Source organism: Mesoplodon bidens, assembly GCF_964165515.1.
Source record: "Mesoplodon bidens genome assembly, chromosome: 19".
Lineage (NCBI taxonomy): Eukaryota > Metazoa > Chordata > Mammalia > Artiodactyla > Ziphiidae > Mesoplodon > Mesoplodon bidens.
The window spans coordinates 56,169,345-56,192,665 of record NC_138179.1 but is presented as its reverse complement, the minus strand read 5'-3'; the positions used below and the strand labels follow the sequence as shown (position 1 = coordinate 56,192,665).

The following is a 23,321-nucleotide window of genomic DNA, read 5'->3' as shown; positions in this document are numbered from 1 at the left end:
TCCTGCTGGCCCAATGGGTGACAATGAGGAAGTCTCTGAGCCTCTCTGGGCCTGTTTACCCCTCAGAAAAAGAGGGATCTGGATTAGATGGGTTCTTGTGTCCCTTCCAGCTCTTTGATGGATTCTAAACTGTTCCCACTCTGGGGGAATGAGACATCCACCTTCTGCCAAAGTACCAGCCAAGACTTTTAGGAGAAGAGGGCCCAACAGTGATGGCTCTCTGACACCCAGGAGGAAAAACACGGAGGCTCAGTTGAGAGAGATAGAGATATATTTCTTCTGTTGCATATTTCAGACTTCACACTGAGCTTCAGGCACAATGCTACTCCAGGTTCTTCTGAGAGCCCTGGCAGAGTCTTCTTCCCATGCTGCTCATGAGGGCTCGCCCCAGGCCCTGCTTGCAGTTCTGGGTACCTGGGAGACTCCGCAATGGTCTCAGCAGGCCCTGGTGCCCTGCTTTCCCATCAAGGGGCAGGGGATGCTGGAAAGCCCTAGGGCCAACCCCACCCCCTCTTCTATGGTCCCCTGGCTGTAAGAGGAGAGGCTGACCCATTAGATTCCAGCTCTGCAGTGCTCCCGTAAATCACCTGTTCTCCAGGCCTCAGAGCCTGGCATAGCACTTGGACCCCTGCAGAGCCTCAGCAGTTAGCAGCACAGGCCAAGGCTGGGGGATGAGGCCCTGGAGAGCAAGGCAGGCCCAGCCTCCTCCAGAGCAGCAGCAGGTGGGCTCGTCAGGCCCCTGCTCCCCAGAGCCATGGCCCACTTCCTGGGGCTGCTCTGAGCCCTATTGCACATCTTTTGTTCCCAGTTCATCCCCCCACTACCCATTTTTCTTAAAAAAAAAAAAAAAAATTAGAGGGGAAGGTGAGGAAGAGTGGGCTGTGGAAGCTGGAGCCCTTCTCTCCATGTTCCTGCCAACATCCTGGTCCCCAGCAGAGCCATTTGCGGTGGTAAATACTAAGCCCACCTTCCCTGCCGTCTACAGGTTCTTGATGGTGGACACAGGTGTACTGCCTGGGCCTCTGGTTCTTGCATATGAAGGGGACATCCCTCCATCGTCTGTAAGGTGCGATTCCCCGGGTCTTCCGGAGGCGCTGGCTGGGACCCTGCTACCTGAGTCGTCCATCTGCTTTGACAGGCCCCAGCTCTGATTTGGGGTCGGGGAACTGAGAGCTCCAGCTGGTCAGTCTGCAGAGCTCCAGGGAGGAACAGGTAGAGGGGCCCATGGCACACAGTCCGGCCACAGACCAGAAGCCACCTAGTTCCCCATCTGTCCAGGCCTCCAGCGCAGGGCCCGTGAGCTCCGCGTGCAGCCGGGCAGCCTCCTCTGCGGGCTCTGGCTGAGGCAGGTTCAGGATGCCGCTGAGTCCCTGGAAACTTTGCTCCATGTACTCGTTGTGGGGCGGCCCAGCGTGCAGCCAGCTGGCATCATCTGGGGGTAAGAGCAGGAGTAAGCATGCCCCGCCCAAATGATCCCATGAAGGCCAGACCCTGGGAGTCAGGTCTGGGCACCCCAGTTCCTGTCCCAGCTCTAACACTGAGTCGCATCTTGCTGAGTGACTTTGGGCTAATCCACAGAATCTTCTGTGCCTGTAAAACTTAGTTTTACAAAGTCAAGACAGTAATCCCTGAATTCCTGACTTGAGGATTAAATAAAACAGTGGGTTCAAGGCACCTTAGAAAGTAAGGTTACTTTCTGGTAATGGTCTGGTTTGTGTCTCCCATGCCCCCTCTCAACCACCTCTAGTGGTTCCCAGAGCCCTCAGAAGCCTAGTACTCAGGCCCTCCAGCTGTGGCACCCTGCTTCCCACCACCCCCTGGCATCCTACGCCCCTCCACCCTCTGTTCCCCTCACGCACCAGACACCTGCTAACTTTTTTCCCTCAGTTTAGAATACCCTTCTCTGTCTACAAAAATCCAGCTCCTTCAAGGCTCAGCTCCAATACCCTCCTGCTGTCAAGCTTGCCTCCCCCGCCCCGTCTCCTCCATCAGGCTACGAGTCCTAGGAGAGCAGGGCGCAGCTTGCCTGTTCTGATCCGCCTCAGCCGCTGCCCCGCCCCAGCACCCCGTCCTCCTCTGGGTTACCTCTGCTCTGACCCACCTTCTCTGTGATAGGATGTGGCTGGAAGAAGGAAACATCTACCTACTTATTGAGCGCCTACTATATACCAGCCACTTTTACCCACATACTCATTCCTAATATCTCCCAGGGGGTAGTTACTTGTATTAGGGCCCCCTTGCAGGAACCTTCAGCCTATGCCTGTGTTCAGAGTCTGCTCTCTTATCCTCAGCCAAGTGGGTGGAGGGCCATGTGACCCTGCCCACCTGGCCACCAATGGACTGGGAGGATGGCCAATCAGATTTGCTGTCCTAAGGATGTGGAACTTGTAGACCAAGAGGCCCTGGTCAGTCCCTGTTGCACTGAGAGGCCACGTATCACTATACTGAGAAACCAGAGCCTGAGGCTGATACACAGAGCACAGGATGAGGGACAAGGTGGCCCCAGAGAGACAGACAGCACCTCTGGGTCCCAGTGGGACCTGAGTCATTTCCTAGGTTCCGTGGGGGAGAGCCCTGCATTTTTCCAATAATTTCCCCCTTTTCACTGGAGCTAGTTTGAGTGGATCTGTGTTCCATGCACCCAGGAGGTCTCTAACAGTTGTATTACTCTTACTTTTACATGTAATAAGACTGAGGCTCAGGAAGGCCAAGTAATTTGCCAAGGATAAAAGCCCAATTAAAGTGTCAGAGCTGTGTTCTAGAGCCAAGTCTGCCTAACTCCGAAGCACCATACCACAGTGCGAGGCCCTGGGATGCTTACGGATGAACGATCAAGGCCACAACATGCCCCCTTCCCCTACTCTTATGGTCAGCTTCCTGGGGCCACCTGTCTGGCCAATCCTTTTTGGCCTGGCTCCCGGGCATCATTTGGAAACTAGATCCTTACCTTTCCTGAGAGGTAGTTTGCGGTTGAAGGTCAAAGGCAGCACGAGGAAGCGGGTCTCACCCAGGGGCTCCCAGAACTGAAGCAGTCGAACAGTCCAGGCCCCCGGCCGCAGGGGCCGGCTCAGGGGGGGCTTGTACTGCGTGACCTCGGTTTCCGCGTCTACCACGATGTCGTAAGATGTAGCCACCACATAGGTGGGATCGATCCACACCACCGTGGCTGTGAGGTTGGGGCCTCGGGCCCAGCGCTGCATGGCCACAGGCTCGTCCAGCGGCCCCAGCAACCCCCCAAAATTCCGGAAAAGACGCTCTTTGGGGTCCCACTCGGTGCCAACCTGTGGGAAAGGAGGTAGCTGGGCAGGAGCCAGGGTAAAGTCCTCTCTACCTGCTGCTACGTCTAATTCCTGTGTGACCTCAGGCCAGTCACTGTCTCTTTCTGGTCCTGTTTCCCTATCTGCAAAACGATGGGCTCAGACTAGGATTTCTTTACTAAGCTCTGAGGTTCATTCTAGGCTCCTGTACTGACCTGCTCTGAAGTTTTGGGGGCAGTAAGGCAGAGAAGAGGTGTGAAGCCCTGCCCAGAGACCACCCCCACGCTAAGGAGACACTCAAAAGCCTAATCTTCTGGCCCGGCTGGAATGTCCAAGTCCCTTTAGCAGAAAATCCCTGGAGTTCAGAAGACTGGGCTTGCATTGTAGTGGAACCAAAGTCCCCTCCCTGCTGACTGCATGTCCTCCGTGCATCCCAAGGCTGCCATCACTGGGAAAGAAGACCCATGAATCCATTTCCGAAAGGCCTAACCCAGTCCTTAGCGCTCCCTTAGTGTCTGTCCCTCTCTCCCCACTACCCCAAGTCTTGCTGGGGGACAGGAGAAAGCAAGGGGAGGACCTGTCCCACCTCCAAACTCTGGAGCCGGCTGGCCTGGTCACTGCGCCCCAACAGCTTCAGCGACCCCTGGGGCATCAGCCACATCTCAAGCGTCTCTGCCGGCCCCTGGGCTGAGGGCTGCACCGCCTGCGTCACCAAGTAGCCCTGGAAATGGTCGTCATAGAAATACAGGTGCACGCTGGACGGCAAGCCCCTGGGCTCAAACCTAAGAAGGTTCCAGCAGGGAGAAAGGGAGATGCCATCAGCACACCTGGCTTGGCCTGGAGTCCCAGGGAGGGGGCTCTGGGGTGTCCCATCCCCAGGTGCTTTCTTTGCCCCAGATCTCATACCCACAGATCCTATGTGCCTGGCTTTTGCCGCCTTTGTCTTGTTTGCATTTTTCCCTGCCTCAGGCTGGGGGCTCCCTGGCGGCAGGGGCCGTTTCTTTCTGACTGGCCTCCTCGGAGGGCACTGCACGTTGGGTGGGGGTCTGCAAAATGTCAGAAGGAGGTCTCACCTGCAGAGTGGGCTGGCCAGTGGGGACGCAGCGGTGGCGGCGTGGCGCAGGCTGAGGCGGGCGAAAGCGGTGTAAGCAGTGAGCATGACATCACTGAGCCCACTGGGGCCATCGGCCGCGTCATAGGTGTTCTCCCAATAGGCCTTGAGGGCTGGAGTGCCAGGGGGGTAGCTGCCGTATAGGTGGAAGTCCAGGATTTCCAGTACCTCCTGGTTCACAGTTGACTCAAACTTCCGGGCGAAGAAGGTGGGTCTGGAGACTTGCTGGAGCGAGAGAGGCAAGGAGGGTGAAGGGGTCTGGAGGTCCCAGAGGGCAGCAGGGGAGGCGCCCCTGCCGGCACTGCCCGGGGATCAGCCTCCCAGGGCCTTTCCTGGGCCAGTGTAGCCCCCGACCCCTGAGGGCTGCTCCCAGCGAGGGGCCCCCGGACTCTCTGGCTGGACGCCCTTGGATCACTTCTAACTGGAAAGCACCTGGGGTGAGGCCCTGTCAAGGGGCAGAGACCGGGGGCCACAGGGAAGCACCTGCAGCCGTAGGAAGTCCTGCGGCTTGAAGTCGTTGGGGGAGCAGCCGCACCAGTCCACAATGTGCTTGTACTGGCATTTGCAGCCCAGCTTGCGGTTCCAGTTGGTGACCCGCAGGTTGTTGTCCACGAGGCTCTCGCAGGCTGGGCTGTTCTCCAGCACCGTGTGGAAGAAGGACTGCGGGTGACAAGGCAGGGTGGAGGGTGAGCTGGGCCACCCACCACGCGCCCTCTTGGCCTGGGTTCGGGCCCGGTCACCCACCTCGGCTGGGAGCAATGTGTACGTGTAGAACTGACGTAGCTGGGCCACAAGAGGGTCATCTGTGTACACCACATACTCCACAAAGCTGCGCGTTAGCACGAACCAGTCAGAGCCGCCATCCACCACGATGCCCGCCGGGATCTGCCGCTCGCCCAGACGCCACATGTGCGAATCGCACTCGTGGAAGAGCCGGTCCAGGCCCTGTTTCTTGATGAACCTGTGGGAGGCAGACGGGCCCGTGGCTGAGGGTTTTGCAGGGTGGGATCCAGGCTCTCATCCTTCCAGGAACTAGCGCTCCTTAATCTGTGATTGGTTTGGAGGTTTTGCAACCCAAGGCTGGGGCCACAGAGCCCCCCTGTGTGGGAGGGCTTGTGGCAAGACCCCAGGACCAGGGCCTCCTCTCCCGGCCCCTCACCTGGAGTTGTCCCGGCCATGCGACTTGAGGAAATTCTTGTCCCGGTTCTTGGACAGGAAAGCCACCAGCTCCTCGTTGGTCCTGGAGAGGAAATGGGATGTGGGTAGCGTGTGTGCGTGGCTCAGTCACTGGCCCAGAGTGACTTTACTCCTTGGGCCCCTCCTTTCTCACTGAGAGTCGTCCTGACTAAGTGACCTACTCCAGGTTGACGCTCTGGGGTGGTGGGCGTCTGAGGCCCCTGAGGAAGACCACCCCATCCTTCTCCCACCCCTTGCTGTGTGACCCATGACCCCCAGTACAGACCTCTGGCTCCTCCTCCTCCCCACCTCTTGTCACTCTCAATCCTCACATCATCTTTCACCAGCTCCCCCCTAAAACACTGCTGGGGCCAAGGGACCATGTCTGAGCTCTGCAGATCCCAGAATGAGGCTTGGGGGAGGGAAGGAGTCCATCAGGACCCTTGAACCCCGAGTGCCTCGACGTGCCCCCCTCCCATCTGCAGGGCTCAGAGCACCACCCCACACCTGGTCGGGTAGTCAGTGGCACTGAGGTTGATGAAGAAGTCCCAGGCCCAGTCGGGCACCTCCAGCAGGTCCTGCATGCTCCGCAGATACATCCTCAGCAGGCTGGCCCCGCCCCAGATGGTGACCATGCGCCAGGGCGTCACCCGCACGTTATCATACTGGCTGGCCAGCTCTACCGCCTCTCGGTGCAGGTAGTTGGAGCGCTGTGGGAAGTGGGGAGGTGGCGGTGGAAACTCGGCAGTGGAAGATGGACCCCCGGCATTACAACCTTCCCACTCCGCCCCACCCCAGAGCAGAGTACAAGTGTCACAGAATGGAGAGAGCACAGGCCAGGGCTCCAGCTCTGAAGCAGCCATGCCACCTGGTGCTGGCTGCTCCCCCATTCCCTGTTCCCCTATCTCTGGGCCACCCGAGCAGGTCAGAGACACTGTCTGTCTAGGACCTTCTGAGTCTCTGCTCTACTTACGCAGATGCCCTTGGTCTCCCCGGCCAGAGTAGGTACCTTGTCCACGTGGATATAGAAGAAGTGCTGCTCGTGGTACACAGCCTTGAGGAGACGCTTCAGCTGGCGGATGGCGCGGCCATGGACCACCAGCATGTAGGCGATTCGTACCTGGGGGCCATCCACGGGCTGCTGGGCCCGAACGTCGTCCCACTGAATGCCGGGGCTCATCTTCCCTGAGAGTAGAGAACAGGGGCATCGGTGAGGTCTGGCCCCAAGTCACAGGGTGGAGGCAAGACAGGAAGAGGGGGCTGCCTGCCTTCCCAAGGAGGAACCCTGCACTTAGAGCCCACTGCTCCTAGGCCCCAGCTCCACCTCTGCCACTTAGTGCACTCGTCACCCAACTTGGGCAGCAAGGTGAGCCCCTCTGAGCTTTCATCCCTGAGAAATGGAGGTGAGGATCCCTGCCATGCCCCCTCCCGGGCTGCCACCTCTCTGCCCATGTCTGTCTCTTACCAGCCCGCTGGCAGTGCCGGGGCACAGCCTTGGGCATGAGGCTCCCGGCCTGGTGCAGGCACACCACGTTGGCAATCTCCTGCTGGCACTGCTTGGAGCTGGCCCGGGCCAGTGCAGACAGAGCATCCTTGCCCACGATCTCGCACTTGGGCCTGAAGCTGTTGTCTGTGGGCTGGGGGGCGCCCTCCACACTCCCTGTGTCTCCATGTGGGAAGCCAGCCGCCCCAGCCAGCGCCTCCCCAGCCACTGCCCCACTCAGGTTCTGGCGGCCTGGGGCCTCTGGGGGCGGGGTGGGGGGGATCCGCCGGCTGGTTCTGTGCCGGCTGGTTACTGCCCGTACCACCTTGGCCACGGGCATGCCGGGGCTCTCAGCACGGCCCCGCCAGCGCCCATGCTTTCTGCCCGCGCCGCCCCGCCGCCCAGCTGAACTGTCTGTGTCCTTGGAGCCCTCTCCGGGGTCTAGCGGCCGTGGCTTCTTCTGCCTTCCTTTCTGTAAAAGATAGGCGGACACAAGTCACTGGGACAGTCACTCTCCTCCAGCTCCTTCAGCTTCCTGCTGGGCCTCAGGCCTGGAAGCCCCTGCCACCCTTGATCTAGAAAAGTACTGTTTGCCCGAGGATTCTGCACAAACAACACTTCTGCTGGGGGGCCTCCCTGACCAGCCAGCAGAGGAAATGTCGCCCTCCCCGAAGGCACCATCGCACCCACATCCCCACGATCACACAGATCACAGGGCACTGAGTCTCTTTTGTGCTTTGGATTCAGATACCACTTTCTTTTTCAGCAACTATGAAAATGAATATCCACATATATCATAAGAGAAACATGCAAAGACCCTGCAGACAAGAGTGTCCACCTGGCACTCCCCACCGGGCCAGCCTGGGAAGAGACGGTGCTCTTCAGAAGGAAAGCATTCTGCTGACTACAGTGTTTCCGCGGGGGAGTGCTGAGGCCACAGCACAGCACAGGGGTCTTGCCTGGTGGGGGGGACACAGGTGGAATCTGAGACCCCATTACTGGTCAGGCTCTCCGGGAAGCAGAGACCAAGAGAGAGTCAGAGTGCAAGGGATTCACTGGGGGGTGGGGGGGTCACACTCTGGATGAGGAGGAAGCAGGAGCAGGAAGCAGCAGGGAAAGCCTTCAGAGAGCCAAGCCGGCCTGACACCTGTGCAGAGGGGGAAGCAAGAGCTTCAGACGACAGCTCGGCTTGGAGAGGGCCTCGGCCACCTAGTGGGAAGCTCCAGGGCAAAGATAGCCCAGAGATGGGAGCCGCGGTACCACTGCTGGGGGCGGCCCAGGAAGGAGGTGCCTGGCCATGGCTGGACGGCTGAGGCAGAGGCTGAAGGCACCTGCAGCTGCAGGCTGGCAACTCACTGCTCCTTGTGGCAGGGTCTCTCTCGAGGGGAAAGCTGAGTGCTGCGCCTCAAGATCGCCACCCCTGCTTCCTGGCTCCTACAGCCTCTTCTCAAACCCAGGCCCTTCCCTAACGGTCCGGTCACAGTTGAAAGCGTGTATACCCATCCTCTTCCCAGCTCTCCCTGTCCCCGTTTTGTGACGCCCCCCCCCCCGCCCCACTTCCCTGCCTGACCAAATCCCATCCATCCTTCAAGATCCAGCCCTGAGTCTCCTTGTGTGAAGCCACCCCGTTTGCCCCAGGGAGGGATGTTCTTCTACCCAACCAACTCCTTGCGGAGAGGCTGTCATTTCAGCCCCATTACCCCAGTGCCCGGCGGAGTAGCTGGCACATAGGATGTCTGGCTGGTGTCAGGTGGATCAAACACGGGAAGCATGGAGGAGTGAAAGGCACTGTGTTACCATCTGAAGTCACCAGAGCTCCCTGCCCAGCTCCGCCGCTCCCCCCGTTACCTACCTTCTCTGAGCAGGTTCCCTCAGCTTTAAAATACCGGAGGGAAGTGTGAGTGTCCAATGAGATAGAGCATGACATAGTGCAGCTAGAAAGAGGTGGCGCCACCAGCTGTCCCCTTCCTCTCTCAACACTCTCTGTGCAAGTCCTCTTCTGGCCTGGCCTTCCAGCAGCATGACTCACTGGACCACAGCCTCTGAAGCACCCTCCTCCCTCAGCTTCCAGGATGCCCTCCTGGTGTTTCCCCGGTGTGACCTCCGTGGCCACTCCTTATCAGTCTTCTTTTTTTTTTAAGCGGTACGCGGGCCTCTCACCGTTGTGGCCTCTCCCGTTGCGGAGCACAGGCTCCGGACGCGCAGGCTCAGCGGCCATGGCTCACGGGCCCAGCCGCTCCGCGACATGTGGGATCTTCCCGGACCGGGGCATGAACCCGTGTCCCCTGCATCGGCAGGCGGACCCTCAACCACTCCGCCACCAGGGAAGCCCCTTATCAGTCTTCTTGGCCGACCCTTCCTTATCTCCCAAGGCCACCCTGGGGCCTTGCCTTGTCCTAGGTCCCCAGGTGACCTCATTCAGTCTCCTAACTCCATCCACTCCCAGATTTCTCTCTGGTCTGGAGCGCTCCCTTGAACCTTCAAATGTCTAACTGTCAGCCTCCTTAATGCCTCCCTTGGGAGCCTGATAGACCCGTCAACCCACAAATCCAAAAGCGAACTCCTGATCTTCCCCCAGGAGGCGCCTTCTTCAGTCTTCCCCATACCAGTTAATGACCTCTCTATCCTTCGAGTCTCTCAGGCCAAAAACTCAGGGGCGTCACTTCGACTCTTGTTTCCCTCACACTCCATCATCGGTACTTCCTGTTGGGGCTTGCTTCAAAGTACATCCAGAATTTGACCACTTCTCACTGCCTCCATCATTACCACCCCTGACTGGAAGCCCTGCTCTTACTCTGGTTTCCTATAGTCCACTCTCATCACAGCAGCCAGTGTTTCCTTTAAAACAAGTCCCATCTCCCCACTCCTCTGCTTGAAACCACCCATGGTTCTCCCTCTGAGGACAAAGCCCGTGAACCTACAAAGGCTATGCGAGCTGTGTCTGGCTTCCCCGCCTCTGCCCCACCCTTCTCTGACCTCACCTACCACCCTCTCATGCTCACTCTCCTCCAGCCTTCATGGCCTTCTCAGCGTCCCTCCATCCCACCTGGCATTCACTGTCCCGTGCCTGGAATGCTCTCCCCTAGATGTCCCCACAGCTCCTGCCTCCAATTCCTTGCTCAGGTGGCAACTTCTCAGGAAGGCCACCCTGTCCGCTGTATTTAAAACTCCAGCTCTCCCTCAGCCTCCACTTTGTTTCTCCCATAGCACTTATTACCTCCTCTCATCCTATAATGTATGTATATGTATAAATGTATATTGTGTTATTCTATGTCTCTCCCCTTACAAGAATGTAATGTCCATGAGGACAAAGCTTTTTGTTGTTTTGTTCAGTGATGTATTCCTAGAGCCAGAAGAATGTCCGGCAATGGGAGACACGATATATATACATGTATATTTTCTTTTTTAAAAATGTTTGGCCGCGCCGTGCAGCTTGTGGGAGCCTAGTTCCCCTACCAGGGATCAAACCCGTGCCCTCAGCAGTGGAAGTGCAGAGTCCTAACCACTGGACCACCAGGGAATTCCCTCAATAAATATTTGTTGAATGAATGCATGTATGAATGAGTGAATGAATGAAAAGCTCTTGGCAAAGGCTCAGCATTCAGTAAATGCTGTGTCATCCTTACTATTATTATTAATGGAAGGAGAACAGGAAAGAGTCCAACGTGAAGTCAGGAGAGAAGCAAAGGCCTTCAGATACTCTGGACCATCGGTTTGAGTTTTCCCTGTCCCTCCCCTCCCTAGGACCTTCCTCTCCTCCTGTCAGAGCACGGCAAGTGCCTTAGGGCCAGGCCCCCACGCCTACCCTGGCACCCCAGCCTTCTGTGCCTGGCACCCAACCAGCCCTCTTGGGAGGTGCCCAGTGAGAGCCAGGGGTGTCTACCTCCATCTGGGAAGAGAGATCTGCGAAGGGGAGGGCAGGTGGGGGGAAGCAGCGGATCCCACTCTGTCACCCACACTGGGGAGGGCACCCTGGACTGGAAAGCCCTCAGGGAAGGCGGCTGCAGCCCCACTGGACCGAGCACACGTCGACCCGGGGATGGCGGACCTGGCCGCACAGCGGGCAGACGAAGACATTCTCAAGCTTAGGTGGGTGCAGATGCCAGAGGAGCTGTGGGCTCTCACGATGGCAGTCAGTGTCAGCGAGTGAGGAAGCTGGTCAGGAGGGCAGGGCACAGGGCCAGGCTCACTGTGGTGGGGGACAGGATGTGGGAGGAGATGGGCACGTGGGCGCCCCGCACGGCAGCAGGGAGCTGGCTGACCCTGAGGAGGACAATCCCAGAGGGGGCTGGGGGACCAGAAGGCAGCAGTGAGAACTGGGAGGGGGGCTCCTGGTGGGCCGCCAGCCCCCACCACATATAAACACCCCAAGAATGTTTACATGTGCAGCAGCAGGGCCCATATTTGTGCCCCTAGAGGAGCTGCCCGCAGTCGCCCCTGAGGTCAGAGTCCCCTCTAATGACTGAGGATGGGGACTGGCCCTAAGACACCTGCCTGGAGGCAGTCTGGCCTCCGAGGCCCCCTCTCCCCACTGAGGAGGAATTCAAAGTCCTCTGACATTTCCTGGCTGTGCAGCGTCTCCTTGGGATCCTTCTCTGGGCCGTGGAGACAGAGAATACAGCAGTGCTTATCCCACACCCCACCACCGTGGACTTCTCAGAGCGTTTAAAGGAAGCGGTGAGAGATGGAGCAGCGAGCTGGAGCGCGGAGCGTGAGGGAGGGAGCGGAGCCGCCTGCCCGCCCGCCGCCGCCTCCCCTCCAGAAAGAGCAGCAGGAAGCAACTGAACATGTTGATGAAGCACAAACTGAGACAGACAGACTGAACGAACAAGCCAGTGAGGAGATTCTGAAAGCAGAACAGAAGTATAGCAAACTCCGCCAACCATGTTTTCAGAAGAGGTCGGAATTGATCGCCCAAATCCCAAATCTTGGGGTGACACCATTTGTTAACCACCCACAAGTGTCTGCACTGCTTGGGGAGGAGGAGGAAGAGGCGCTGCGTTATTTGACAAAAGTCAAAGTGACAGAATCTGAAGATATTAAATCAGGTTACAGAATGGATTTTTATTTTGATGAAAACCCTTACTTTGAAAATAAAGTTCTCGCCAAAGAATTTCATCTGAGGGAGAGTGGTGATCCATCTTCAAAGTCCACGGAAATCAAACGGAAATCCGGAAAGGTGCAGACGGGTCAGGAGAGGTCATCAAAGAGGCCATGTGGCCCAATCCATCACAGTGCTACCTGGTTCCGGACACGGACGATGAGGAAGGGGAAGGAGAAGATGGTGATGATGACGATGAAGAGCAACAAGGATTGGAAGCTACTGATGAAGACGGGGGTGAGGATGAAGGTGAGGAAGATGACGATGACGATGAGGGGAGGAAGGGGAGGAAGGTGAAGGAGATGACTCATGCAACGCTGGTGGATTCCAACCTTCCTGTCTTAATTTTCTCCAGCCCCCGGGAGCAAGCTGCAGTCTTTTTTTTTTTTTTTTTTTTTCTCCTTCTCCTCTTGTGCTCAGTTGCCCTGTTTTTGAGGTCTCTTTTCTCCTTTATACCACGGCTCACAACTTATTCTGGGGGGAAATACCTTGAGCAGAATTCAGTGGGAAAAGAATCTCCACCCGTTCTGTTCCAAATTCATGTTTATCCCTTCCTGTCTCAACAAAAACTTTACGGAATCAACACCACCATGCTCTGTGGGAAAAAAGAAACTGCTCCCTTAGCTCTGCTGGAAGCTGGAGGGTGCTAGGCCCCTGTGTAGTAGTGCATACAATTCTAGCTTTTTTCCTCCTTTCTCTGTATATTGGGCTCAGAGATGACACTGTGTCTCTATGTGAATATGGACGGTTAGCATTTACCAACATGTATCTGTCTACTTTCTCTTGTTTAAAAAAAGAAAGAAAAAACTTTAAAAAATGGGGTTATAGAAGGTCAGCAAAGGGTGGGTTTGAGATGTTTGGGTGGGTTAAGTGGGCATTTTGACAACATGGCTTCTCCTTTGGCATGTTTAATAGTGATGTTTAATGGACATCCTTGCAGTTTAAGATGTTGACACTTTTAAAATAAAGTTCTCTCCTGATGATGACTTGAGCCCTGCCACTGGATGGGAGAATCAGCAGAACCTGTAGGATCTTATTTGCAATTGACATTCTCTATTGTAATTTTGTTCCTGTTTATTTTTAAATTTTTCTTTTTGCTTCACTGGAAAGGAAAGATGATGCTCAGTTTTAAATGTTAAAAGTGGACAAGTTGCAGGCTTCCCTGGTGGCGCAGTGGTTGAGAACCTGCCTACCAATGCAGGGGACATGGGTTCGAGCCCTGGTCTGGGAAGATCCCACGTGCCGCGGAGCAACTGGGCCCGTGAGCCACAACTACCGAGCCTGCGCATCTGGAGCCTGTGCCCCGTGACAAGAGAGGCCGTGATAGTGAGAGGCCCGCGCACCGCTCGCCACAACTAGAGAAAGCCCTCGCACAGAAACGAAGACGCAACAAAGCCATAAATAAATAAATAAATAAATAAATAAATAAATAAATAAATTAAAAAAAAAAAGTGTACAAGTTGCTTTGTTACAATAAAACTAAATGTGTACATAAAAGCGGTGAGACAATGTCTGTAAAAGCTTTGAAAACCATAAAATGGCTCTTTGGATGTTAATGGTCATCTGTGGTCTCCAGTCTAGCCCTCACAGATGGGCAGAGTGTGCCTCTTAAATGCACATCTCACCCATCACTGCTTAGACCCCTTTAGTTTAGAGCCACTTAGAATAAAACCCCAGCCCCTCACTGCGGGCTCTAGGATGTGCCCTGGACTAACTCTTGAACTTCTTCCAGGGATCGCACCACACCCTCCTTTCGATTCCTTGAAGGCACCCAGCTAAGCCCATTCTCCTCAGGGCCTTCCGCCTGAACTCTGCCTACCTCTTCCCCAGGCTGACTGGGTCTTTCAACTCACAGGCCAATTCCTGCAGAAGCCTTCCCCAACCACCTATCTAAACCAGCCCTCTTGTTGTTGAGTTTCCTTTTCACTGTCAGTCTCTCCCTGTCTGCCCACGAGGGCTGAGACCTCGTCTGTTATATTTATTTCTGTAGCCCCAGTATTAGCACAGTGCCTGGTATGAAGGAGGACTTAATAAATATTTGTTGAATGAATGACTGACTGAATGAATGAATCCCTGTTCCCCCGGTGCACTACTGAAATAATACTAAGAGTTATTTACTGATGACTTAGCATTGGGCCAGCAACTCCTGCAAATACTTCACAGGCATCACCCAACGAGAGAGGTACTATCCTTGCCCCCATCCTTGGGGCGCGGATACTGATGAGGATGCAAAAGAGGTTAGGCGATTTGCCAGTGGTCGCACCACTTACCAGTAGCAGTGCTGGAATTGGACACAGGATGGTGAAGTGGGATGGTCCCACTGAGGTGGCTGCTGAAGGGGTCCAAGCCCCAAGGGCTGCTTGGACTACACAGCTTTTAGGTCAGCAAGGATCTTTTCCCCATTCTAGTCCAGGGATTCCCCTATCAGGTTCTGCTCGGAAGGTGGAGGAGGAGGTGGGGGGCAGGATCCCAAGCACTCTACTGCACCAGTTCTCCACGCCAGGCTGGAGGCAGGGCAGCAGGGACCCTGAGGCCTGGACAATCTCTCATCCCATCCAGCGATTTGTTTCTGGGAAGCCTCTGATGCTTTGCCATGCCCCTCCCCAGCGTGCTCACTGGCTTCTGCTCACATATTCCAGGGTCAGAGGGCTCCCTAACTCCTTGGCAGCCATTTCCATCTTAGAATGTCTCATCTGCCCAAGAAATCCTCATACACTCTCTTCCCCTTCCTGCTACTTACTGGACCACAGAGAACAAGCTCACGCCCTCCGGGTGTCACAGAGCCAGCCTCCCCCAACCCCAACCTCAGCTCCTTTTGGAGTTACGGTCTCGTGTGACTGTCCCAGCTCGCTTCACCATCCTAGTCTCTTGGTTCTCCCAAAAAAAGGCAAAAGCAGCAATTCTCCCAGTCTCCACACCAGGCCTTCCAGACTGCCATATGCAGGAGGGGGAAGAGGACATCAGGGCTGCCTTGGCCTTCACCCTGCCAGGTGGAGAGCCCCAAGAGGACGGGGCAAGCAGAGTGTCTGACTCAGAGCCCTAGAGGCACCAGAACCAAGGGGTGGGGGCCGGGAAGCCCTGACATCTGGCCCACAGCTTAGGGCCAGGGTTTGGCCTATCCTCTCCAACCTTCCAGGATGGTCTCAGACACCACTGGACCCTCCTGACTACACTGGGGAAGGCATGTCTGGGCCTCCAGCTGAAACCACATCAGCCAAGAGTGAGACCCTCAGAGCAAGGACCTGGGGATTAAGCATGATGGGGTTTGCCCCTGCTCCAGGGCCTGGGGTTCTGCTAAACCAGTTGCTGTTGTTCCCATTCCCTTAGAGTCAGAGGGGGCGAGTCCCCAATTCCCTAATGTCCTGAGGGCCCTCAGCAGCTCACTTCCCCTGCCATCCTCTCCTGAAGACCCATGCAGGTTCTTCAGACCCTTGGCTGAGGCGGCCACGTCTCAGGGACACTCCAGTTCTCTCCCTCGGGGTCACTCTCCCTCTCCTCAGTTGCCACACTGAGTTCCACCCCCAGGCTCCACTTCTTCGCTGGCTACTGACCCTGAGGGGCGGCTGGGCGCGGTTGCCCGGGGTCCCTCGGCTCCAGTCCTCCGCCCACGGCGCGCACACTCCCGCCCCCTCCCAACTTCAGAAAGTTTGGCCTGGGGTTCCCCACCTCCGAGCAGGCTCGGGCCCAGCCCCGCCTCCCGGCCCCGCTCCCCAGGCACCCGCGCCCGACCTTCACTGCTCCCCGGGGTGCAGACCACCCCACCACGACCCGCTCCTCCCGCCCCGGGCCCCTGCCGGCCCGCGGCCCGGTCCTCCGGGTCACGCACAGCCCTCCGCGCGTAGGCCCCCGGGCCCGCCTGTGAACAGGGCCCGCCTGTGAACCGGGCCACAGGGGTCCGAGGCCCCGAGCCAGGCGGCCGCCGGCGCGCGACACGCAAACGGCCAGTGCCCCACTTCCCCGGCCGGGGCCGCCCGCATCCCCGCCAGGACCCCGAGAGCCCCCGCGCCCGGCCTGCCCGCCTGCCCGCCCGGCCGTCGGAGCACCTCGCCCGGCTCGTCGTCCTCCAGGACGCTGAAGCTCCACACCACCAGGCCCTGCAGCAGCAGAATGGCCAGCGCCGTGGCAATCGCCAGCTTGTAGCGCCGCACAAGCTTCTGCACCCGCACGCTCGCCACCATCTTCCTGCCCGGGACGAGGGGCGCGCGCCCAGCCCTGCAACCCGGCCGCGGGCGCGCGCACGGGCGCGGGCGCGGGCCGAGCCGGCTTCCCCCAAGGAAGGAGCGCCTGGCGCGCGCCGGGGCGGGGCTGGGGGCGGGGCCCGCAGGCCCGAAACGCCGCGCCTGGTGTGCCAGGGGCGGAGCCTGGGCCTACGAAGCTGTTGGCCCCCGCTGCCCAGCGCGTCGGGCGGATTGCTGGCCTTTCGCGCCGGGTCCGCTTCCCGGGTGGTCCCTTCCCCGTCTTGGTCAGTTCCTCAGCTTCTGCGTGTGCTCACCTCCTCCTGGACGGCAAGCCCATGGAACCAGGGGGCAGAGAGGTCTGCAGCCGACCTCTCTCTGGCTCGCCGCCTGGGGTCGGGGGTGGGGGTGGGGGACTCTGCCCCGCAGAAATCAGCTGGCTCTCCGCCCTCGTGCAAGCAGAGAATGCTAGAGCTCCCAGAAACGCCGAGTTGGGAGAGATTGTCTAAGTGCCACAAGCCCTGCTTAAAAGCCATGGAGGCCGCACCTATGGGGCAAAGTCGTCTAACTCCTTTGACTGGCATCTGAGGCCCTTCACAAAGCCTGGTTCCTCTCTCTTCTCCCTCGTATGTATCCTAGGCATCCTCAGACCTCAACTAGAGCCGTGGTTACCGAACTCTAGGGTATGTCAGAATCACCCACAGGACTTGATAAAACAGATTGCTGGTCCCTACTCCCAGAGTTTCTGCTTGGTAGGTCAAGAGTGGGGCCCACGAATTAGAATTTTCAACACGTGCCCAGGTAATGCTGATGCTACTAGTCTGGGAACACACTTGGAGAGCCACCAGACTTTTGCGCGTGCCGTTCGCTGTGCCAATTCCTCCCCTGCTCCTCCCCCTTCTCATCGGCGGCACCCTCCTAAGTGCTTACCCAGCACTGTCTACATATGTGGTTGTGATTTCTCTGGAATCATGCCTTCTTCACCTTTGAATCCTTGGCCCGGCAATGGACACCCAGCAATGCTCAGTAAATGTTGCGAAAGAAAGATCAAAGGAAGCCCAACTTCCTGTTCCATGAGCTGATCCTAACAATTTTGGAGAGGCTGCTGTGTTCAAGCACCGCCACAGACAAGGCCTGAACCTCTGCAGCCCTCCCCTGAACCTGGCAGGTCTACTGAGAGAGGGAAGGGGAGAAGAGGGAGAGCAGTGCCCAGCATAGCCAAGTGCATCCCCAGCACTGAAGCCAAGCTCCGTGAGAAGGAAGCAATAAAAAGAGCAAAGTGAAGGTTGAAAATTTATAATGAAGATTTTAAGAATCACTACACAGAGGTCTGGAAAAAAATGGTTAAAAAAAAGGCGGTTGAGAGTCCGCCTGCCAATGCAGGGGACGCGGGTTCGAGCCCTGGTCTGGAGGATCCCACATGCCGCGGAGCGGCTGGGCCTGTGCGCCACAATTACTGAGCCTGCGCATCTGGAGCCTGTGCTCCGCAACAAGAGAGGCCTCGACAGTGAGAGGCCCGCGCCCCGCGATGAAGAGTGGCCCCCGCTTGCCACAACTGGAGAAAACCCTCGCACAGAAACGAAGACCCAACACACCCAAAAATAAAAATTAAAAAAAAAAAGAAAGGGCTTCCCTAGTGGCGCAGTGGTGGAGAGTCCGCCTGCCGATGCAGGGGACATGGGTTCGTGCCCCGGTCTGGGAAGATCCCACATGCCGCGGAGCGGCTGGGCCCGTGAGCCATGGCCGCTGAGCCTGCGCGTCCGGAGCCTGTGCTCCGCGACGGGAAAGGCCACAACAGTGAGAGGCCCGCGTACCACAAAAAAAAAAAAAAAAAAAAAAAGAAAGAAAAAGCTTGAAAGTAATGATAAAAGGGTTTGGAAGGTGCCTGGAGATAAGCGTAACGAGGAAATTCTAAGCCGTGGTGAGCACAGGAGATGCAGTGATTTGATGGCACTTAAATAAAACCTCCTTTAATCATCTCCTGCCCCTTTGGTATTTGTAATCATTCTATTCTTCAGCATCAGTTAAATGGGAGAATTGTAAACAATGTTTCAGATGACAGTTTGGCTACTTAAGAGAAACTACACTTCAAGATTTTGGAGAACCTCAGTTGGCATGCCAGCAATTGATACGTTAATTAAATATTGATCTTGTGTGCTCATTAACTCAGGTCCCCCAGGGACTGTCTACCTGCCCATACTCCCCTGCACCCAACAATGAAAATAACTTTATTTTCCACTGATTGTATAAATAATATGTACTCATTATATAACATTTAAAACATAAGGAAAAAAGTAAAAGTCACCTGCAATCCCACTCCCTGAGATAATCATCATTAATATTTTGGTGATGATCCTTTCCCCATCTCTTTATGTATATAGATTTTGCATGGACGGCATCACATTACACACATGGTTTTTAAATATAGAAACTTACTTCTAAGTATTTCTCTCCCCTTCCCCTCCATGTTAACAGTCTGGCTTCCTTCCTACCTTCTTTCCTTTCTTCCTTCCACCTTTGTAAGAATGCACACACACACACACACACACACACACACACACACACGGGTTTTTTATTTACATACACTTTGTATCTTGCTTTTCTCCCTTGCCCATAAACACATAGTAGAAATTCCCCCAGAACGGATAGGACAGGTCTAACCCATTCTTTTTTTTTTTTTTTTTTTTGCGGTACGCGGGCCTCTCACTGTTGCAGCCTCTCCAGTCGCGGAGCACAGGCTCCGGACGCGCAGGCTCAGCGGCCATGGTTCACGGGCCCAGCCGCTCCGCAGCATGTGGGATCTTCCCGGACCGGGGCATGAACCCGTGTCCCCTGCATCAGCAGGTGGACTCTCAACCACTGCGCCACCAGGGAAGCCCTAACCCATTCTTTTTTAATGGCTGCATAATATGCCACTCCTTTCTTGAATGGGCATTCACTTGGTTTCCAGTTTTTGTGACTACCACAAGGCTATCATAACGTGGTTCTACACTTATCCCTATGCACTAATGTGTTCATTTCTGTGGTAGAGTTTCCCAGGAATGGGATTACTGGGGAAAGGGGAATTTTAAATGGTAAATAGCTATTGCCAGATTGTGTTTTCAAAGACAATTCAAATTTTCTGACAGCAATGTATGAGAGTATGGTTTTCCTGCATCCCTTCCAACAGCAGTTGTTATCACTGTTGAATTTCTGCTAATCTGTTAGGTGAGAAGTGAATGCCTTGGTTTTTAATTTGTGATTTTCTGCTGGGGAGTGTCTCATTTGGTTTCCTGACTGGGTTTTCTTTTCCCAGAATTGCCTCTTCTTAATTTCCATGAGTTTATCTATTGCTATTGCATTATTTGTCTTTTTCTTATCAATTTTAAGACTTTTTTTCATCCTTTTGAAATTGAAAGTTTTCTTCAATTTATCACTCCATTTTGACTTTTTAAGGTCTTTTAAAAATTTTTAACTTTTTGGAATCAATTATGTTCCTCTTGTTTTATGTCTTCTCATTTTCTCTTCTGGTTAGGTAGATCTCCTTGATCCTTGATAAGGTATATGGTCTCATATATTTTCTCCTACAATATTTATTTTACATCTTACATTTAAGTCTGTAATCCATCTGAAATTTTCTGTGTGTACGGTATGAGGTAGAGGTGTGGAGTCCTGACTTAGCACTTATTCCCTGTCACTCTATCAGTACCCACTTAGATTTTATTATTTTTAAAAATGAATTGGTTATTGGGAATTCCCTGGTGGTCCAGTGGTTAGGACTCCATGCTTTCACTGCGGGGGGCCCAGGGAACTAAGATTCCACAAGCCATGCGGTGCAGCCAAAAAAATTAAAAAATTAAAAATTAGGACTTCCCTGGTGGCGCAGTGGTTAAGAATCCACCTGCCAATGCCGGGGACACGGGTTCGAGCCCTGGTGTGGGAAGATCCCACATGCCGCGGAGCAACTAAGCCCGTGTGCCACAACTACTGAGCCTGTGCTCTAGAGCCCGCAAGTCACAACTACTGAAGCCCTCGTGCCTAGAGCCTGTGCTCCGCAGCAAGAGAAGCCACCGCAATGAGAAGCCCGCGCACCACAACAAAGAGTAGCCCCTGCTCGCTGCAACTAGAGAAAGCCCACGCACAGCAATGAAGACCCAACGCAGCCAAAAATAAAAAAATTTAAAAATTTTTAAAAATTAAAAAAATAGAATAAATTGGTTACTGAGGTATAACACGCCTTGATTGATTTAGATTTGATCATATAAAATGCAAGGCTCATTGCTCCCCACTGTCTCCTCTTCCCTCAGGTTCCCCTATAACTTCCATTGTGCTTCTTTTTCGTTTATTGTAGGAAGTCTTGAAAATACAAAATGGCTCCTCAGAAAATCAGAGCAGGAAAGCATTTTTTAGTTTTAAGTGGGCTGCTTCTGTGATGTGTCCTTTCTCATGTGACGACATTATCCTTAGACCTTAGTTTTAGGAGAAATATTATGATATGTGAATGCTGAATGTTTTCAAATGTTTCCAGTGTTTTCAGCAGCTAGAGTCCAAACTTGGCTCAGGACCAGATGACAGGGAGGCTCCTGCAGTAAAGTCTCCAAGCTGTGCTTCCCAAGCATCTCCACAGGCCCTGTCTTCTTGCCTTTATTTAATTTCTGCTTCTGTGTCCAGTTCCTTGGATCGACACTTCACTGGGCTATCTGTCTGCTGGTCCTGGTCCTGGTTTTACCCCTACATGCTACATTTGGGACATCCTTTGCCAACTCACACTCAACTCAGCTCTGGATTCCTGGGCCTCCCCTTGTCAGGTATTAAGTTCCAACATCTATTGAAATGATCATATAGGTTTTTCCAATGGGAGATGATGGATTATTTTTTAAATAATTTCCACATATTAAAACATTTTTGCATCCCTTAGAGTAAATGTAAGTTGGTCTTAGTAGGTTTTTAAAAAATTGTAGTGTAGGTTGAATTTAACTTGTTAGTATTTTATTTAGGATTTTTACATCTATTTTATAACAGAGATCAACCTGTACCAGAGGCTGCGAACTGGTGACTCATGGGACTTGTTTACGTGACCAGCACAGGATTTTGAAGCATTTGATTTTGAATTCTTGAATAAGAGGTGCACACTCTTCAGTTCCTGTAGCTCCCACTTTCCCCAGTCATTTCACACATCAGTCAACTTCACCCATTTATAGTTTCTGGCGCTTACAGACACTTGAGTTTGCAATCCCTGGTCTATGGCTTTCTTTACTTTTTTTTTTTTTTTGTAGACTTAAGAATCAGAGTTTACATACAAATTGAGGAGCATTATTTCTTTATTCTGTGTTTTGAAATAATTTATACAACAATAGGAATTGTTGTACATAACAACAGTAGACACTGCTGTTCCTTAACCATTAGAAAAGTCTTGTCAACAAAAGCACAGAACCCAAGAGTCCTTTAGAGAGCTTTCTTCAGTAACTTCTTTTTTTTTTTTTTTTTTTCTTTTCTTTTTGGTTATTGATCTATTCAGAATTTTGTGCTTCTTTTTTGGGTCAATATTGAAATTTATGAATCTTTTTCTGGAGAAGAATTTAACTGCTCCACTATATCTTTGTTATTTTTCTTTCTCCATTATTTTGTATATATTGCGTGTCAACAGTATGGATTATTCCAAAATGAAAAAGCCATAGCTCTTTCATTTTTCTATTTAGCCAGCTGAGAGCCCCTATGCAGTATTATCTTTCTCTTTGGTCCTCTGAGTTGTCTAAAAAGCCTGTGGTGGACACTTGCAGTTCACAAAGGAGGTGTCCGTTAGGCTCCCAGCTCCAAGCAGGGGAGTAGGAAAGCACTCTGGGTAGAACATTCTGCTCCTGCAAATCATCTTACTGCCACATGGGGTCTCTGTAGGAAGCTGGTCTGTAACTAGAAGTTGTCCAGCTGGGGGTTTACTGGTCTGGTCCACATCCCTGCCCAGCCCCCTAAGCCCAGACAAAGTGCCCATTATTTGGGCTCCCGGGGTCACAACCTCAGTGCTCTGCTCAGTCACCCCTGAACTGTATCTGTGGGCTTGTGTCCATTGTAAGTAGAAATTCCATCTCCAAGCAGAAGGCTGGAAAGTTATGGTTTGACATACCCTCTGTATGCTCCAAACATATACCAATGAGAGAAAAAGTTTCAAAAGACATTACTAAGACATAAACAGACCAAAAAACAGGATAAACATCTCAGCAGACAAGAAGGAAAACTAACTGGTGTTGAGTAAGGCCAAAGCCAAAAGCCTGTGGGGTAGTGGGAGCTAAAATGTTGCACGTGGAATAGAAGATAGAGCCAGACTCTCTGGCTGAAACCAGGGACTGGAGTGAGGCCACCTTACTTGTGAAAGGAGACTGAAAACAAGGACAGTTGACCAGCTCTAAGGATCTACGGACAAAACTGTAAGCCTAAGGAGGCAGCAGAGGAATGGCAGCCTCACAACCAAGAAGTGAGTCCACCCTGTGACTGAGTCTGCAAGACCCCCAAGTCAACGAAGAGCACAAGTTCACAGTGGCCATCAGGAGACCAGTTCTGGACTAATCTTGTGGATATGACCATAAAACTAAATCCACCAGCCAAGAAAGAAGAAAGAAAAACAGAGCACAAAGCAAAATCAAAAACTCCCAGCCATAATGAGCCTGTAAACCAAAATCCCAAAGCATATGATCAAATGAAGAAATCAAATACCAAAAAAGACAACCAACTCAACAAATGAAATATGAGCTCACAGATGAAATTTATTTTTTGGACTAACCTAGCAAAGATTTGAAAATAAGGATGCTCAAAGAGATAAATGAAGACAACATTTGACAAACAAGAAATTATGAGTCAATGCAGATGAAAATGAGATGAACATATAGATACAAAACATAAGCAATTATAAATCTCAGAAATAAAAATATAGTCATGAAATAAAAAATATCTCAAAAGATGGGATGAATTTTATACTGGATATAGTTGAAGATAAAAGTAGTGAACTGGAAGATAGTTCTAAAGAATCTACACAGAATGCAGCAAG

General features: G+C 53.5%; 2 protein-coding genes and 1 pseudogene across 3 annotated transcripts in view; 2 read left to right on the top strand and 1 right to left on the bottom strand.

Moving 5' to 3' along the window:
• COL1A1 (collagen type I alpha 1 chain) overlaps window positions 1-23,321 on the top strand; it is a 142,282-nt gene that overhangs the window by 5,613 nt on the left and 113,348 nt on the right. The gene's annotated exons all lie outside the window — the stretch shown is intronic.
• XYLT2 (xylosyltransferase 2) lies at window positions 254-16,337 on the bottom strand. Its single transcript, XM_081218597.1, has 11 exons — window positions 16,172-16,337; window positions 7,010-7,499; window positions 6,554-6,729; window positions 6,052-6,254; window positions 5,528-5,608; window positions 5,113-5,329; window positions 4,852-5,028; window positions 4,331-4,593; window positions 3,844-4,039; window positions 2,948-3,281; window positions 254-1,432 (listed from the first exon to the last, which is right to left on the bottom strand). Exons 1-11 carry the CDS (start codon window positions 16,304-16,306, stop codon window positions 1,110-1,112), a joined length of 2,595 nt encoding a protein of 864 aa, XP_081074723.1. The 5' UTR covers window positions 16,307-16,337; the 3' UTR covers window positions 254-1,109.
• Window positions 7,507-12,745, top strand: LOC308607017 (protein SET-like; annotated as a pseudogene). The gene has a single exon. The product of its transcript is annotated as a protein SET-like (transcript).

Excerpts from the sequence above, each read along its gene's own strand:
- XYLT2 (XM_081218597.1), bottom strand. The coding sequence starts at position 16,306 with ATGGTGGCGAGCGTGCGGGTGCAGAAGCTTGTGCGGCGCTACAAGCTG. Across the intron at positions 5,029-5,112 it reads ACACATTGCTCCCAGCCGAG|TCCTTCTTCCACACGGTGCT; the intron begins GTGGGTGACCGG and ends TGTCACCCGCAG. Across the intron at positions 4,040-4,330 it reads CTGGCCAGCCCACTCTGCAG|GTTTGAGCCCAGGGGCTTGC; the intron begins GTGAGACCTCCT and ends GAACCTTCTTAG.